This window comes from Echeneis naucrates, chromosome 13 (assembly GCF_900963305.1).
Source record: "Echeneis naucrates chromosome 13, fEcheNa1.1, whole genome shotgun sequence".
NCBI lineage: Eukaryota > Metazoa > Chordata > Actinopteri > Carangiformes > Echeneidae > Echeneis > Echeneis naucrates.
Window position 1 is genome coordinate 22,747,791 of NC_042523.1, and position 18,448 is coordinate 22,766,238.

At 45.3% G+C, this 18,448-nt stretch overlaps 3 protein-coding genes across 3 annotated transcripts; 2 read left to right on the top strand and 1 right to left on the bottom strand.

Annotated features, from left to right (window-relative positions):
- The first annotated feature begins 6,024 nt into the window (after positions 1-6,024).
- scg2a (secretogranin II a) lies at positions 6,025-7,932 on the top strand. The gene has a single exon (XM_029518268.1). It carries the CDS (start codon positions 6,025-6,027, stop codon positions 7,930-7,932), a length of 1,908 nt encoding a protein of 635 aa, XP_029374128.1.
- A 199-nt stretch (positions 7,933-8,131) lies between these two features.
- ap1s3a (adaptor related protein complex 1 subunit sigma 3a) lies at positions 8,132-11,028 on the bottom strand. Its single transcript, XM_029517728.1, has 4 exons — positions 10,858-11,028; positions 10,221-10,329; positions 8,788-8,925; positions 8,132-8,697 (listed from the first exon to the last, which is right to left on the bottom strand). Exons 1-4 carry the CDS (start codon positions 10,935-10,937, stop codon positions 8,662-8,664), a joined length of 363 nt encoding a protein of 120 aa, XP_029373588.1. The 5' UTR covers positions 10,938-11,028; the 3' UTR covers positions 8,132-8,661.
- A 1,130-nt stretch (positions 11,029-12,158) lies between these two features.
- dhrs12la (dehydrogenase/reductase 12-like a) lies at positions 12,159-17,786 on the top strand. The gene is made up of 10 exons (XM_029517939.1): positions 12,159-12,362; positions 13,675-13,808; positions 14,749-14,831; positions 14,927-15,022; positions 15,120-15,201; positions 15,311-15,372; positions 16,121-16,225; positions 16,534-16,624; positions 16,747-16,884; positions 17,671-17,786. The coding sequence occupies exons 1-10, from the start codon at positions 12,307-12,309 to the stop codon at positions 17,784-17,786; spliced, it is 963 nt and encodes a 320-aa protein (XP_029373799.1). The 5' UTR covers positions 12,159-12,306.
- The last annotated feature ends 662 nt before the right edge of the window (positions 17,787-18,448 follow it).

Here is an 18,448-nt window from a genome sequence, read left to right on the forward strand (position 1 = left end):
CAGTTTCAGTTTGAAGAGAACTGAAAAATCAGAGCAAGAAATAAAAGGGGAAATGGAAAGGGCATGGTGACAGATGAAATATCAGAGCTGACAGGCTGGTGGCAGTCTATCTGTTAATGACCATTTGATGACCTCTGTGTCTCTTATATAAAAAAAACTGCTAAATGATTGAGTGGGCATTTTCTTGCCAGCATTTTTGACTTGAAGGTGAAGAACACTTACTTTCATGCTTTAGCTAAACTAAGGGGATGACGCCTGGTCTTTATTTCCTGCAGGCCGACTCGAGCTCTGTGGGAATCAACAGCAGTCTGACAGCGCCGTCGCCACCAGCAGCTGCTTTCATCCTTCCCATGAGAAGGTTGTGTGAAAACCCCCCCCCCCACCACATCAGCAGGTAGAAGCAGACGGCCGGACTGGAAGGCAGAGAGGAAATCCTCTTATCACAGAGAGAGCAGAGGCGTGATGCTGTTCCAATGTGGAGAGAAAGCAGCACGTTTTCTCACAGTCTCTCCTCGAGGACATTCATAATGTTGCACTTTGTTACTGACAGACAGAAATGAGACTTCAGTAGTTTAGTAAAAAAAGAAAAAACAGCACCAAAGTTCAAACTCTTCTCACCTCCACAGACACCAATCACTGTTGGATACTCAGTCCAAGTCAACATTAGCAGCAGTTCTGAAGTCTGGTTCCAAAACTAAATCAATTCAATTCAATCAAATCAGAAATAACCTTCAACATGTGTGTGTTAGTACTACCATTGCACACATGGTATGTTAGCCTGTTAGCATTAAACTCAAAGCACAGCTTAAGAATGAGTCACTCCAAACCTAAACCTGCACAAACCACACAAACACAAACTGAAACTGCTGCTAAATGTGAAATAATGAAGGAGGACATTGAAAGCAAAGGCAGAAGAGCTTCACCCTGCTAACTACTTTAGCATGTTAACATGCTAAAATTTGCCAATCGGCACAAATTTAAGTGACGTTGAGGTGGTTAATGATGCAAAATTCATCCCAGGATGATGATGGACATTAGGAAAATATTATTATATTATCAATATTTTCTGTATTTAATTCTGGACCAGCAAATCAAACCTAACATGACACTCCCTTAGAAAATCCCTTAGATGATGTATTTGTTTAGCGAATTATAAAAAAAAATCCTCCTGCAAGCTTGCAGAAGTCGAACTCTTATTGTTCCGCTGATGTTTGACCTGCACATCTGCTTGAATGTCAAGTTCGAAGATGTGCAACATCAAATCCTTCCACGTACACTGAGCTGTGTTTTCCACAGGTTCAGCGATGTTTCACGTGCTGTGGGTTCCCCTGGTGTCCACTCTGCTCCCGGAGCAGACAACCATGAAGACAGAGAGCTCAAACTGGAGCTTTGGCTGTCTCCCTGCAGATCCACACAGCAGCCATAACTCCTGTGTGGTCTTTCTCCTCCATATAAACAGTTATGGAATATAGTTCATTTTAGAAACCTCCCGTTTAGTGTCCCTACTGTCCTCTAATGTGTCGCAGCAATAAAAGAGGCTGTTTCTGAGTAATGCTGGTGGGATAGAAAAGGGAGGGAGGGAGGGGCGGGTTTATTTTTGTCTCTCAGAAGGAGGTAAACAACAAATATTCCCAACACAACATCTGCTCTGTGGCTTTAAGATGGAGGAATGAGGCAGAGGCCTTGTTCAAAAACAGCAACATCAAAGTCTGCGACCTGGAAAAGGCAATGAGAGGAAACGTGCAACAAATTGGATCTCATCAGCAACGAAGCATCGCTGTTCATGTTCCTCAAACTGTTGCTGATCCTGACAGCAGAAATATGAAAACCGAGGACAGAGAGCCTGGCCCCCCTTTCTTCTCCTTTAAAATTAATCTCATCAGACAACTTTTCTTTATCTGTTTAAACTTCGCTCCTTTTCTGGGTCTCATCTGCTGCCCCAGGCAAGAAAAGCAGGAGAAAACAGAGAGACGCCGAATAAATCAAAGAAGGACGATCGTGCACCGTCGCACTGTTAATGTGATAAAGCCGCGTTGCTGTATGTGTCATGACATCTCTGATAACGTGAACAAAAGGAAGGAAACTGTCTCTTGGCAAACATGAGCTGTTTTGTTATATTAAGGTTTAAGTTGATCAGCTGCAGTTACAGCAGAGACCCAATAATGTTCAATAAAGTAGAAAATGCGGCATTATGAAATAATGACATGAATGAATCCTATAAAACATTCACATTCATCAACAACTAAATCATTTTACTGGGAAAGGAAGGCTCCAAACGATGGATCCTTTGTGGAGCAGCCTTTTCATGATAAAATGCAAAATTTCCTGATGTATTGGAGCTTTGAACTGATGCTGTCTGAGCAAAGCCACAGATCTCCATCACACCTGTGAAACTATCCCTTCAAAGCCCTCTGCTGAATTGTTTCTCCGCTGTTTTGAATTTCCAAACGTGCTGAGGATCCTGCCAATTTCATTTTCATTTAATAAACAGCCAAAGTGGTCTGATTGTTTCTGCTGTATTCTCCTCGCAAAGCAAACTGGATGACTCATCCTGCCGTGGCCACACATCAGAAAAACAGAAATGCACAACATGAGAGTGGATTTTAGCATCATTGCATATGTGCTAAAATATCTAAATCAGAGCGGACCAGAGTGTTTTAATGGCTGTTGCATAAGAAAGTATAATTTGTTTTCTCCCTCTGATCAAGCCATCAGTTTCCTGGAGTCATGTTTGAACCTGCCAGTCAGCTGTGAAGGCTCCAAACACACACTTTTAACAAATGAATGACTTCATTGTTGTTATAATTTCAGGGAAAGCTGACAAATATGTTTTTTGTCAAATCTGCCCTGGCGTGCCAGAAATGCTTTGGAGAAGCTGCCACGTCTCACATTTCAGAGAAGAGAGAGAGAGAAAAAGACAAATGCATCACACCTATTTCCAGACACACACACACATAATCGACCAGAGGAGAGAGAAATGAAGCTGACGTCAAACCCTGCAAACCCATTCACAACCTTCCTCTCCCCCCTCCCTCCTTGTCTCTGTACACAGTGGATGCCAAGCTTCTGACAACCTGAGTTAAGAGCCAGAATTATTGGCTGTCAAGGCCAGCGGTAATGAATGGGGAGCAGCCGGTCAGTCACTGGGGGGGGGGGGGGGCAGACGCAGAGAGAGGGGGGGGGGTAAAGAGGGGAAAGGACACGATGCTCTCCACCAGGAGATGTGTGTGTTTGTCTGTGAGGAACACAAATCAAAGTCCATGAGACGACTCAAAGCATCTTTACTGATACTAACCCTAAACCAGTTTAAGTCCAGAGACTGTCAACCCTTCTGAGGACACAAAAAGAGCGCTTTAACAGCTGTTGGATTTTTTATTAATTCTTGATCCATCAATCAGATTTGTATCGACTAATCCAGGAGAAGCTTTTATTCAAGGCAGCTGACAGGTGAGGGATTAAGTGTCTTCTTTGAAAAAGAGAGGGACAAACTGAAGAGAAGTCAGAGAACTGAGAAACAATGTTTTATAAGAAAGGAGCAGGAGGATACCAGCACTTCATCCTCTGCTCTCATATCATCTCATATCATCTCAGACAATCCCAGTCTGGACTGTGTGTGCCTCGGAGGAACCCAGAGGGTGTAACGGAGCACAAACCTGTGTGATGACTGCAAACCCCTAAATCACTCTGCGGCAGTGACTTCCGTTCGAGGTCAGCGAGAACAGGAGCGACACGCCGCCTTTTTAACAGAGAAAAACCTTTTTCTTTTTGGAACTGGGCTGTAATTGGTTTCTGTTTACCAGTAATCCTGCCACAGACGCAGCCACAAGCAATTAGCCAGACAGCTCAGGCTTTATCAGTACAAAACTGGCACTGTGTGTGTGTGTGTGTAATGAGGTTGACGGGGATGGGAGATTAAAATCAGCTCTTTTGTCCCAGTTTTCTTCAGGTCCGACTTTATCCTAATAAAGGTTACTTTCACCGCCCTCCTGTAGAATCAAAAAATTATTTTGTACGATTTGATATCTTGAAGTTGAGAAATAGAAATGACAGACAGAGCATCACAAACACAAATAAAAGGACACAACAACCATTTATGTGACAACACTGGAGATGCTGAAAACTTATACTGAATACCAGACAAGCAGGTCGGTGGAGGATGGCCTGAACTCACATCACACAACAACAGGAGGGTTTATGAATGGAACACACAAACACGCACACGCACACACGCAGATCCATACTACACAAGATTTGACAGGCAGCCAAAAATAGAGACCACAGTGGGCCTGGCAGACGAAAGTGCTCTCTCTCTCTGACAGACACACACACACACACACACACACACACACACACACACTCCTCTGCAGTCCCTCTGTCACCCCGCCCCTCTCAGACTTTGGCGGAGTCCATTTGTGAGTCATCGGTGGACTTTCACAGTGTGTGTCCCTCAGTGCCGCAGCGACTACACAACTACACTACTACATGACAAACGAACAACAAAACGATGCACAAACCTCATTTATTTAACTGTCAATCCGCCGTTCAGCGTCACCTACCGGGGGGGGGGGGGGGGGCACAGCTTCAGTTCTCCACCATCCACTGTCCACTGTCCAGAGTCCCTCAGACACAGGCTGGCTCATTCACTCATTCATTCACTCATTCACTCATTCATTGGGCCCTTAATTTAGCGCGAATGGTCCATTTTATTCACGCTACAGAAGATGCGCAGCCGCCAAAACTACTTTAGTTCTTATTCAAAGAGCGAAGCCGTTTTTGTTTGGCTGACTGAAATTACCTGCGCGTGCACGTATGAATCTGTGTGTGTGTGTGTGGGGGGGGGGGGGGGGGGGGGGGCGCACGCACGCGCCTCTGTTACGTATCTCATCGAGCTGTGACGCACGAGTCAGGTGGCGCCTCTAATAGCGCGAGGAGCTGTCCGCGGTGCTGAAAGCAGAGAGATGCTGAGCTCCGTCACGTCGCTCCGCTGAAACGACCAACGAAGGTAAGAGCTCACAGTCTGAACACACAGGAGGAGCTTTGTGTTTTGTTTTGTTGTTTCACTCAGCCTGTGTTTGTTAGAAGCTCTTTGCCAACCTGATGCACCGACACAGATGTGGAGGCGCAGAGGTGGCGTTTCTTTGTTCTCATTTTCACTTCGTGCTGTTTTCAAGTGATTGGTTTTTTTTTTCTTTCTTTCATTTACTTAAAAATTAAAAAAAAACTAATTAGTTAGATTGAGTAAATTAGTGCTGCTGGATCGAAGGGAGAGTAAACAAAACGACAGCAGTTCATGATGCTTCTGCTCTCTTAGTTTTATATACAAACTCAACTGGCTTACGCTTTCATACCAACATTTGTAAACCACAATAACGTATCTACATATAAATCTGCCCTTGATTTTTGATCATTGAAAACAAATATTTTAAAGCATCTGTGGCAGCAGAGTCACAATTCGTCCCAGCAGAGTCGACAGCCTGTTTAAAAAGTGTTCATTTTGAGTTGAAACATCTGAAACAGAGATAATTGGAGTTTAGAGGTTTCCAGAGGTTCCGAAGGAACATCAGCCTTACTGGGTTACCTTGACAACGGGGCCGTGACTCACGGCGAGCAGTAATTTCACGACTAATGAGATTTTCACAGGAGCCGCTGAATGCCACTGCTGGTAATGCTGTTGGAAGACAGAGGCAGGATCTTATTATTGTTGTTGTTGTTGTTATTTGTCGGATGTAACTCAGGTGTTGTGCAGTTTCTGGTTTGAGCCCCCCCCCATCAGGGAGGATATCTGACATAAAACCTAATCAATCACTTGCTGTGGGAGCATCTGAAAGACATCTTCAGTAGTAATAATAATGAGAATGGCTTTATTTAACTGCCGGGCAGTTCAGTAACGTCTCTGTGAAACATTCAAAGTGAAGATCAGAGACAGACAAATGCCGGATCGGTAACTTTTGAGAACCTGTTGGCTTGGTGTGTAAATGTCAGTGCTGACATGTGCATTTTTGTCTTCCCTCTGCAGGCGACACCATGCCCTCGCTCCCCGAGACCTGCATAGCGACAAAACTCTTCCTTGTCTGTTTCGCCAGCCTTCTCTTGGCCCTTCACCTCCAGAGTTGCTGCGGTGTTCACGGGGCGTCACTCAGACAGCACAAACTGCAGGCGAGTGAGTCAGACTCCCAGAGAGGAAATGCCCCCGGCGCTGACATGCTCAAAGCCTTGGAGTACATCGAGAGCCTCCGTCAGAGGACGGACGCAGACTCCCCACAGCAGCAGCCTCTCTCTGCAGGGTACGACGCCAGCCGCCTGGATGATACAGAGAAGCTGCGCATGATGCTGAGACTGGGTTCTAACCCAATGCAGAGTAAAGATGAGGATGAGGAAGAGGAAGGCAGGGAGGATAAGAGCGAAGAGCTGCTCCAGGCCGTGCTCAGCACCCTGCAGCAGACGGAGAAGGCATCCAAGCCGGATTCACTTCGCCCCGGCGAAGAAGGAGAAGGCCCGAGGGACTCCGTGTATCCCAGGGTGCAGCAGAAGCAACACGGCATCATGCTCCACAAGAAGCTGCCGCTGATGTTTGAGGATGAGGAGGAAGGCGAGGAGGAAGGCGAGGGGGGTGAGGAAGAGGAGGAAGAGGGGCGAGATCTGGAGCACGAGAGCCACTTCAAACGCACCAACGAGAACGTGGAGGAGAAGTACACGCCTCAGAATCTGGCAACGCTGCAATCCGTCTTTGACGAGCTGGACAAGCTGACCAACACAAGGACGAGCCATAAACGTCAAGATGAGGAGGATGACATGGAGGATGATGATGAGGAGGAGGAGGAAGATGATGAGGATGCTTTTAACGTGAGGAATGTGGCGTACGATGACCTCGGCGGGGATTTCGCATTCGACTGGGGTCCAATACAAGAGGAGGAAGAGGACGAGGATGAGGACGAGGAAGAGGAGAGAGGTAACAAACATGAGGCAGACCGCGGGCTTGATTATGTTGATGACAATGATGACGATGAAAACGATGAAGAGGAAGATGATGAGACTTACCCAGTGAAAAGGTCAAACGATCCAGATGACGTCACCAAACTGGTCGACTACTACCTCCTCAAAGTGCTGGAAAAAACTGAAGAAGAACAGAAACGAGAGATAGAGGAAGAGGAGGAGGAGGAGAAGAGGGCAGAGAGGAGGCTGGCTCAGATGCAGTACAGAGATAACATACTTCCACGAACCCTCTATGATTTTATTCAGATCTCCCAGAAGTACCAGATCCCACCTGAAGACCTGATGGACATGCTCAAAGCCGGAGAAATGACGAATCAAGACAGGACACGAAAGATCGACAAATTAACCAGAGCACAAAACAAGCTCTCTCAGATATCCCCAAAGACACTGAAGGTGCCGGAAGCTAAATTCTACAGCAGACGCCTGCCAGATAGTCGGAAATCCATGGAGCAGCTGAGGACAGAGGAAATCCTCAAAATCTTGGGTTTCGGGGGCACCGAGGACCGAGCTCCTGCCAGGAAGCAGAAGCAGTACAAAAGCTCACTGTCACGACTTCACACAGAATCCGTTCCCACTCAGCGGCACCTTCCTGGCACATTAAAGGACGATTATGACAACAGCATGGCCGAGGACGAGCTGGCAGCATATTTGGCCGCTCGGATGCCGGCGCAGTATCTGAACCCAGCGTTTGGCAAGGCGAGCCAAAAGCGGGACGAGGCCGGGCAGAGCGTGACAGGCTCTTCCCTTGAACAAGCCATTCAGGACTATTTGGATCACGTGGACTTGGACAAGAGCCCGAAGGAAAAGAGACAGTCTGAGGGGGGCGAGCGGAGCGGGGGAACACCAACGGAGGGCTTTGAAAACGAGGCAGTGATGAAACTACTGAGCTACCTGAACCCAGAAACTGAAGACAGTGATGCTGATGAGAAAACAGTGTAAAGAAAATACACACATTTAATATATATATATATATATATATATATATATATATATATATATATATATATATATATATATATATATACACGTGTGTGTGTGTGTTTAGGTGGAGGGAGGGGGGAAAAGTATTTTAAAGAATAAAATGACATCAACTTTAGTTATTCTGTAGGTTTACAAAAGTTGTTATTTATTAGCAGGAATACGTTTTGACATTCCTTTGATGCTTTTCTTTCATATATATATATATCTATATATATCTCTATATACACATTTATATATAGAGCTATATTCATAGATTTGTGTTGCTCGACAGCATTTAACAACCAGTAGCCTACATGTGGACTCACCAGCCTTACATTTCAATGCACACATGCACACACAAGCAACCAGACACACAACCGAAATCAGTGTGGGATCCCTTAGATTCACTTGTGTTTTTTGGTAATTCTTTCTTAAATGTGGTCATATGTGACATACCTGAGGTTAATAAAGCATTGACTTTAATTTTTCCTTACTGTGTGGTGTTTCTTCATTTCCTCACCAATCGAACACTACGACCGTATAAACCCTGAGATTTATAAATAGGAGGCACTTGTAAACGCTGTAAAATTACACGCAATTAAAATTCCACGAGTACAGGCATTAAAAAAAATAACTAGGAATATGGTTACAGTTTGACCACGTTATTAACATTTTCAGTTCAGCCTTCAGTCCTGGTCGTGTCTTGGCTCAGTAGGCCGGTTTGCTCATGTAGTCCTCTAACGTCTGTGAGGAGGGAAGAGGCACATTTCATATCTTACATGAGTAAAAAGAAGAACCTACATGAAGCTGAGGGAGTGCAGGAGCTGGCCGTACCTCCTGGAGCATGTCCGCCTCCTCTATCGCGCCGCCCACGGCTAGTTTGGACGTTTCCAAGACTTCTCCTCCCATCAGAAACTCGTCCAGGATGAAGTAAGCCTTTTCAAAGTTGAAAATGATGTCCAGCTCGCAAACCTGACGGAGGAAGGCAGAACGATAAACCACTCATTGTTGTGTAAAAGGTATTTCAGACGTGATCCAAATTATAAACACAGTTGATCGGGCTCTGACTGAATCCTATAAAGAAGCAGTGACAAGTTGAGGAAAGAAGCACTTATGATTTTAAAAAGAAAAACATTTTCCATGTAATGTCTGTTTCATCTCCTTCCCTGACTATCAGTTTGTGTTTGTGGTCACAGCCTCGTGCAGAGACATCTCGTGGACACCAGAGGGACGTTGGCAGAGCGCACAGTGTCGTGGCTGTGCAGAGTGAAGACTGACACAACAGTCACTTAAGTTCACTGGTCCCTTTTCTGTGGTTTTTCACAGCCGACATTAAGTTCCTCAAATTGACCCCAGATATAATCAGCTTTATAAAAAAAGAAAGAGTTAAGAATCCATCTTATAATTATTTTTTGTTGCCTCCCATTGTGGTTTATAACATCAACAAGTGTTGCAGTAGACATTTGCGGCAGACATTTGCTGTACAGCAACACGCAGGATGATGTTTTAGATTTACTGGATCCAGCATGAGAACATGTGACTTCTGACCTGGCACGCAGCCCTGACCTCCACCTCACCCAACACCTTTGTGATGAACTCTGAGTCAACAGTGCTGGCTCTCACTAATGCTCCTGTGGTTGAATGGGAGCAAATCCTCCAAAATCCTGTTTTACGATTTCTCAAAAGAGGTCGTCTGTCATAAAGTTATGAGGCAGCAGATTAATCTCTGTGGTCCACCACATGCTGCCGTGTAGATTGTGCTGATAGCTAGGCAGATAAAAAGAGATAATGCCTGAGTTGTTATTACTCGGTGACCTTTAATCACTATTGTATCAGATACTGATGAATCAATAACAGCGACTGCGCTGTGTCATGTGAGACAATTTTTATCCAGCAGCAAGTTCAAAGTCAGAGACCAAAGTTATGACTTTATCTTCCTGCAAGCTTCCTGCTAGCAACTGGTAGCTGTCGCGTATCGAACTGTTGATTTCAATTTTTGAACGTGCAGTTCTAGTTCCAACATTCACAGAGTTGTACATAAAAGTATAAAATTGATGATGACAGCAGAGTCCAACATTAGTCTGGATCCTCAGCCCGAATCCGGCCCCTACACTCCCACATCTGGGCTCAATTAGCTGCCTTTATTGGCCGACAGTCAGAAGACGCCCGGAGTGCTTCAGCATCTGATTAGCCACAGCACATAAACACCTGTGTGTTGAAACCAAACACATTATTTCACTTGGACGGAGACATTCAGCTCCACTTACGTTGCCAAAGTATTTATCCAACAACTCCACGTATCTGTGTAGCACCTCGAGGGCCAGCAGCTCATTATCTTGGTCCTCCAGACCTGCACAGAAATACAGACTGGCATACCTGAAACGGCAGAAGATGAAAGGTCAAATGTCACAGTAACACCTGACACAAAACTGTCAAGAAGCCTGGAAACACTATGAGCTCTTTGGAATGGAAAAAAGTAATAAATTAAACTAGAAATTAAAGGAAAGACAAACAAATACAGTAAATTCTGCCATTACGGAATAAATCCTCATTTGATCTGATCTGTTCCTGCATATATACAGGAGGCGGTCAACAAAAGATTTAATTAGACTGCCTGAATGCAAATGTATCATGAAATACTTCATAAAGGTAACGTCTTTATTTTATCCTTCGAATATTCATTTGAGTTTCATAAAAAGGACTTTAAAGTTAGAGAAGATAAAAACATCATAACTCATTAATCTGGGTCACGCTCTGTGTGTTTAACCTGTCCTTCACTCTTTACGGGCCATCGCTGAGACGAAGGTGTGTCTGTGTGTTCTGGGTTTAAGTGCAAGTGTAAACAGAGCCAGCGAGGAGTCTGACCACACAACACACGAGAGAAAATACACACAGCTGTGTCACCTCTTGTAAACTATCTTCAGGTCCTTCCACTGGAGGAAGTTGCAGGAACGTGGCGGACGGGACAACACCAGCGTCATCATGTCCCGGATCACTTTCTTCTTCTCTCGGTCCGGCACCGGTGTGAACCATTTCTGCAGTCGCAGCTTCCCCTGCCGACTGAACAGCAACAGGAAGCGTATCTGTGTGTGTGTGTGTGTGTGTGTGTGGGGGGGGGGTGATCAGTGCATGAGGTTTCTGCTGTACACGTTCTGTTTTGGGGGTTACACACACATGTATTCATCAAAACAATCACAAACATGAGTATTCAGAATAAATAACACCTGGGAAACACAACACAACCTTTAAGCAACACACAGCTTCCATTGTGCAAGGGCAATTACTGGGAGCTCTTTGCCCTCTTTGCTCGGCTCCTGCCTGCAGTGAGATAAACGAGGACTCAAGGTCGGAACAAGAACGTCAGCTACAGGCTGAAAGCTTCATTTTAACATGTTGTGAGGATGTTTTGTGAGTCTGCGTTGATGTGTGTGTGTAATGTTGTCCTTTAAGTCCATCTCAACATTTGCATTGGTTTTGCCTGTCAGCTTTGACCTCAGTTGTTCCTGATACAACAAATATCAGGATCTTCATTCAACTCCGACATGTCGTGACCTTTAATCACCTGAACTGATTTTGTTATTATTATTATTATTATTATTATTTAGTGATAAAAACAGGCACTTTATAAATCAAACACATGAATCTGACTGGGTCTTCCAGCAGGTTCAGTACAGACAGTCTGAGGTACTCACCATTTTGTCCCCTTCAGGTCCCCCTCCAGGTGTCAGAGGATCCGTCCGTACCTGCTGAGCTCGGACAGAACTCGGCATCACCGCTCCTCCGCTCGGGGCCGCGCCCTTCCCTCGATCCCGCCGCTCATTGGCTTCCGGGGACAGGTGAGCCGGTGAGGTCAGAGGTCAGGGGGCGGGGGGTACGGCAGGTGGGCGGACTCTTTTTAAAGACCAACACATAAACTTTCTATACAGAAAAAAAAAATCCTTTTAATTCAGTCTTCAGTTAAAGAGAGAAGGAGCGTTTTATTTTACTAAAGCAAAGAGAGAAATTTAAATGTATTTGTCTGCTCTCAGCTGATAATTACGTCGACTTCATTAAAGGTGACTTTGTGTAGGAGGTTGTCACACACAAGCACGTCACACATTATCATGGGGGCGGGGCAACACGTCCAGATATGACGTCATTTTAAGTTAATAAACAAACAAACAAACAGAAACAGCGCACTGTGTAGAAACGGCGGATTAAACAGACCCAGATTCCGGTCCAGGTTCCGGTCCGGGGTTTCAGTGATGGTGGGGGCTCGCGCTAATTGAATTCAGCGGAGCCGCACGTGGTCCCGCTGCAGAGTAAAACCGGAGCCGGAGGACCGGAGCTCGGCGAGAGGCTTCCAGCGGCACCATGTCCCTGTACCGAAACTCCGCCTGGTTCCTGAAGGGGATGACCGAGTTCACCAGGTAAGACCTCCAGCTGGGCCCCCAGGTGTGTGTGTGTGTGTGTGTGTGTGTGTGTGTGTGTGTGTGTGATGAAAACTACATTATGGCTGCTCTGCCCAAAGCACAGAAACAAACAAACAAACAAACAAACAAACAGCTCAGGAAACGGATCGTTTATTTCCATTTCAATGTGCTTTCGCTCTTTCTGATTTAAAAGTGATTTTAAAAAACGTTTGCAGGTTATTTAATGTGACATCTGTAACATCAGCCAACGTTGTTCAGTTGAAAATTTAACATTTACATTGGAGTTCCTTTATAATGTGAAATTTGAAAATTAACTTTCATTCATTTCATTTACTAGAATTTTTTTTTATATTACCACAGTTTTAATGTCTGTCAGTTTTAATGCACTCAATTTATCAGTTGAAAATAAAAAAAAAAAAAGTATCTTCAGTATGTGTCTGTAGATTTAGGCGTTTAATGTCAACATTGAATTAGACAGTCAGGAGAGAATTAATAATTTTGCTCAGTTTTAAACCAGAGTCGACTAAATGTGGATGCTTTTAAAATGTCAAAGGAGTGATCCTCCACTTGCTATCAGATCACATTTATTTCACTTTCTGAGAGAACAAAAAAAAAGATGTGTGAGCTGTAATGGGCATTATTTAGACAGAAAAAACAATATTCAAAGGCATTTATAGTAAATCAGAAATGTCCTGATGGTAAGAACCAAAGCACGTGTGGATTTTATGGATCTGTTGCGAAGGGATGATGTATAACTCCGACGTTGTGGTGATCAAATCTGTTGATTTGGGTGATAAGGACTCGTGAGGAGCCGAGAAAAGGAGGCGTTGGAAAACCTTCCTGTCTGATTCTGATCTGTGGAGGCGAGCGGACAGAAAGCCAAGTTGTCTGAAGAGGTGCTTTTGTGATGGTTTCCCTTCTCCCCTTTGTTCTGTGTTATCTTTTCTCCCAGAGAGCAGCCCGCTCTGACCCTGCACTAATAGCTCTCTGCATGACACCATTGAACAGAGCGGGCATTTAGCCTCACTGTTACCCCCCCCCCCCCCAACCACCACCACCTCCTCCCTTCGGCCACCCTCAACAATAGCATCCAGGACAATGGGGTCCTTGGTGCCACCTCCACACACACTCTGATGCTGCTGTCACTGCCACTAGTCTCATCCCAAAGCCCTTCTTCTCAGAGACAATGCCCCCCCCCCCCCCCCCCACAGTGAAGCTGTGAAGAGAAATAAAGTGCACAGCTACACCTCCAATGACCCCTTATGACCCGAACACGCACACTGAGGCAGAGACGTTCATGTTTTTCCAGGAGCGCCTTCCTGTCGGCCTCCAAGCGGTTTGTGGAGAAGGACCTGGAGGTTTCCATGGCCGGGCGCTCCTTCATGATAACCGGAGCCAACAGCGGCATCGGCAAAGCCACCGCCATGGCCATCGCCAAGAAAGGTACCACTGTGTTCAAAAGAACTAACGACACAAGAGGGCTCATCGCGTTAACCCCGTATTTCACCAAACACACCTCCTCTATTCAGACAATGTCAGCGTAACTAAATAACCAGGACATGAAGCAGAACTACAGACAGCCAAAAACAGCGGACATCACAGCTTTTAAAGCCTTTAAACTGCATGTGACGTTTGTTCTGTATGTTCTTCCAGTTCCTGATCTCCTCATCGATCACGACATCCATCTGCCTGAATGCTGCTTTGGTTTCTTGTGTGGGCTCTGATAGAAACACACAACATCTCTACAACAGATTATAAGACCGACTGCACGCACACATCCCACACTCACTGACACACAGACTTTATTTTTTACAATTGCTATGTTTGTGTGACTCTAATTTGGAGAAACTTGGCACAAAATTAATAACATTCATCTCTTTTTACTTTTGGTAAATACGACCCTTCCCGGTTTGTATGGTACAAACTAATGATTATGAAAAATGTAAAGGGGGGTTAGGCAGCAGCACTTCTCGATTACACACTTTCACAGAGTCTGTGGATAAAGTGCATCCGGGCAGGAAGCATTAGTCCTGACATGTTGTCCTTATTTATAACATTAATGAACACTGTACAACAAATCCCTCCTGTGTGTGTTAGTTTCAGTCTGTCGCATTATACCAGGAGAAGAAATCTTTCAGCTTCCACATCAACCTTTTGTTTTGCCTCATTAAATCTGCACACAAAGCAGAAAGATTTTACAGTTGTGAGATGTGGCTGACTTAATGTGCCCTAATGGTTTACTCTTCACTGGCTGTAAAGAAACTTAGACCCAAAGCTGGACGCATTGCAGGCAGGTGATGGTGAAAAAATGGGTTAGGGCCCAGCTGCTGTTTTGTCTCTGTCACATTATAACAGGACGACATTTGTTCTGTCTCTGTCACAGGTGGAACGGTCCACATGGTGTGCAGGAACAAGGACAGGGCCGAGGAGGCGAGGGCTGACATCGTGAAGGAGTCAGGAAATAAAGTACAGTGTGACTCACCTCTCCGCAGATATTATAAAAGGAAATGACCCAGACACGATGCCGTATTCATTATTCCACATGGCTGCTGTCATCACAGGAGGTCTATGTCCACATCCTGGACCTGACTGAGACCAAGAAGGTCTGGGAGTTTGCCGAGGCCTTCAAGAGAAAGTACAAGGCCCTGAATGTCCTGGTGAGTCGTATTTATCACCTTTTTTCACATGAGAATATGAATTCTATCATGTGTTTGGATTAGAGTTTATCAGTCAGGAAACGTCTCATGTGCGCAGATCAATAACGCCGGCGTTATCATGAGTCAGAGAGACGTGAACGCCGAAGGAATGGAGAAGAGCTTCGCCACTAATGTCCTCGGTGAGTCGAAGGTCAGGGGTCAGGACTGAGGGGAAACAATACGAGAAAAGTTTCTTTTTTTTCTTTTTATTTAGTTTAAAGTATCAATCCATCCCTGTTTTACCTCCAGCGGTTTACATCCTCACCAAGAGTCTCATTCCTCTGCTGGAGAAGAGCGCCGACCCCAGAGTGGTGAGTCCGAGACGGTCCGCTCCGACTTCCTGTTGTTCGTTATAACTGGTCTGCAGATCAGTCAAATGTCAGTCAGACTGGTTCACAAACATAAAAGGTGACTCTCTTTAAGTGAAAAACAACACTGCTGTAGTCACAGGGGATCATTCGTGTGCTGTCCAGTCTGTCAACTCTCAGAATTTGTGCTTTATTTCTTCTTATAAGAAATAAAACCTGACAGTCAAGCGGTGGAGGTGCAGACCAAGCTCTGAGCAGAAATCCCTGATTTCCTGTCTCGTCCCCTCAAAATAAAATTTTTCCGAAAGATAAATATTTCTCTGCTGGGGGAGATGGAGCTTGAAAAAAATACTTTGATTTATTGTGCCACAGTTTGTCTGATAGGTCAGCTCTCTCTGTTCAGCCTCCTGTGGGCACGCCGAACTAAAACAGGGGGCAAGAGGGGCCAGATTGTATTGAAGTCTATGGGGAAATGGCCCTCTGAAAACATTTTCATTTCCTGTTGCCCTAGATAAAGGCAAAAAAAAATAAAATAAAAATACAACCAATAATTAATTAAATGTTCTCACCTACAGTGTGAAGTGTTGGGAAGCTGCAGTGGCACAAACAACACTCACACTCAAGTCCTTCAATGTTGGAGTGTAAACAGTTAAAGATGCTTTTGGATCACTGGATTACAGTGTAGGATATAACACACACTATTACACACAGACACACACACACACTCTCTTTTTCTCTCCCCTTTGGTCAGATCACAGTGTCATCAGGGGGAATGTTGGTGCAGAAGCTCAGGACGGGAAACCTGCAGTCTGACAGAGGCCGCTATGACGGCACCATGGTCTACGCCCAGCACAAAGTAAGACCTGATCCTGGACCAGCTGGTCAGGCTGAGCCACGTGTCAGATACTCAATGTGTGATTTACCTTTGACCTTAAATGACTGTCAGTGAGCGATCGTAAGAGTTTTTAGGTGGAATACGAATCGGGCAGAATTCAAATTCAAACTTCAGCGTCTACATTTAAAAGCTGACATCAGGTAGATCCTGTTTTTGTGTGACGTCAAAGGAAACGTCAGATCAGATCTGTGTCAGTCTGTGTGTTGTTTGTATTCCTGTCAAAGAGACGTGTGCGCTTCATCTGCCCATTGTGTGTGTGTTTGTTCCAGAGGCAGCAGGTGGTGATGACAGAGCAGCTGGCAAAGACTCACACAAACATCCATTTCTCTGTCATGCACCCCGGCTGGGTGGACACTCCAGGTACTACCCCCCCACCCCCCCCAAACACAACAGAATCACCAACCTCTACTTCCTGAACGGGATCCATATTTTTCCCAGAGTGCTCACCAGCGTTCAATCTTTTCCTTCCCTCTGTGTGTCAGCCGTGGCCAACGCCATGCCGGACTTCCACCGCTCCATGAAGGACAGCCTGCGGACCCCGGAGCAGGGGGCCGACACCGTGGTGTGGCTGGCGGTGTCTGAGGTCACGACCAAAAACCCCAGTGGGCGCTTCTATCAGGGTACGATGGCAAAAAAATAAACCAATCTTCAACATGAAGTGTGTGAATTTATCTATGATGGATTTTTTTTGGTTTTAAAAAATGTTCCCAAAGGCCGCAGGAAGAAGGACGAGACGGAGAAATACTGCCTGCATTATGTTTTTGTCAGTTCTGTGTGTGTGTTTGTGTGTCAGAGAGTTTGGCTTGTGTCCATCGCAGCTGGCGTGGGCTGCTTTTGGTGCCAGATACTGCCGGAGTGTAAAGTGCCTCTGTGAGCGCTTTGGTGCACATGCACACATACACTGTGACCCCAGTGGCCCGAACGCACACTTCAGCAGAGACTCAAACACAATGTGCATTTTTCAACGTGACGTGACCTGAAGCTGCTCTGCTTTGATTCAGTGTGACAGCGACATGGAGACGACACCGAGTCTGTCTGGGAAAAAATCTGACATCTTTCTTCTCCCCTCTCTTGCTCCACCGCTTCATCTCATGTTGACGCTCAAACAGCTACAGCCGTCAAAACCAGTACTTTTGCTGTCAGCTGTCAGCAAAGGCAATACTCACTGTTACAATATGCTCTGAATCCATTTTTATTTCTGTTTCTATTTTTAAAGCCCAAGTTTCTTTTCATTAGTATTTGTTTTTAATGGTCATTTTTGTTGCTGGATTTCAGGTAGAGAAGGTGCTCTAAAGTTTATCATTCTTATTATTTACCCTTTTAGTGGAGTAATGCCAGTGATGGTACAGTACAGTGCCCGTGTTTAGCTTCATTCTAACATCTCCTCTGTTGTGCTTGTTGCTCAGACCGAAGGATGGTGTCCAGCCACCTCCCCCTGGCCTGGACCCACAGCTCCGCCCTGGAGGAGCAGAAATTAATGTCTCTGCTGGAGGAACTGGCCAAGTCGTTCCAGCCCCACTGAGACGGCAGTAAACTGGGAAGCAGTACACACCCGACACTAACAGCACCATGCTGGACTCCGGGATGGATCGGGTGGAGCGTGAGAATCAGCTTTGGCAACTGGCTTAAAATGGGACAAACTAAAGTCATCTTTAACTGAGCTTAGTGAGATTTTTAATGCTATTTAACTATCTATATGATCAATGAGTTTTCTTATTTGTGAGCTCCAACACCTCTGTGGCTTAAAACTTGATATGTTTGATAGCGATGCTGCTTCCGGAGGACGTTCTTTGCTGATAGAGAGACACCACCGACCCACCCCACCCCCACCCAGTCTGTTACTGTGACTTTATGGATGTTGTCAATCAGATGGGAATCTGATGTGACCAAAGTCACACACACACACCCTGAACTATTGATTCATGACAGCAGTTATGGGCTCAGTCTGATTCTACCGTCTGTGTGATTTACCAGTTGTTGATGTGCTTTTAACAGCTCTGTGAGTAACTCCTTTATGTGATTATACTGTGCAGGTTGAGCTCAGACTGGAGATGGAGATGAAGATGAAGCGTTCTCTCTATGAGCCGTGTGCCTTAAACGCACAACACAGCAGCATCACTTGACATGTGCAATAAAATCTGTTTATCTGCTCAACACCTTTGAGAAGGGGTAAAAAAAAAAAGG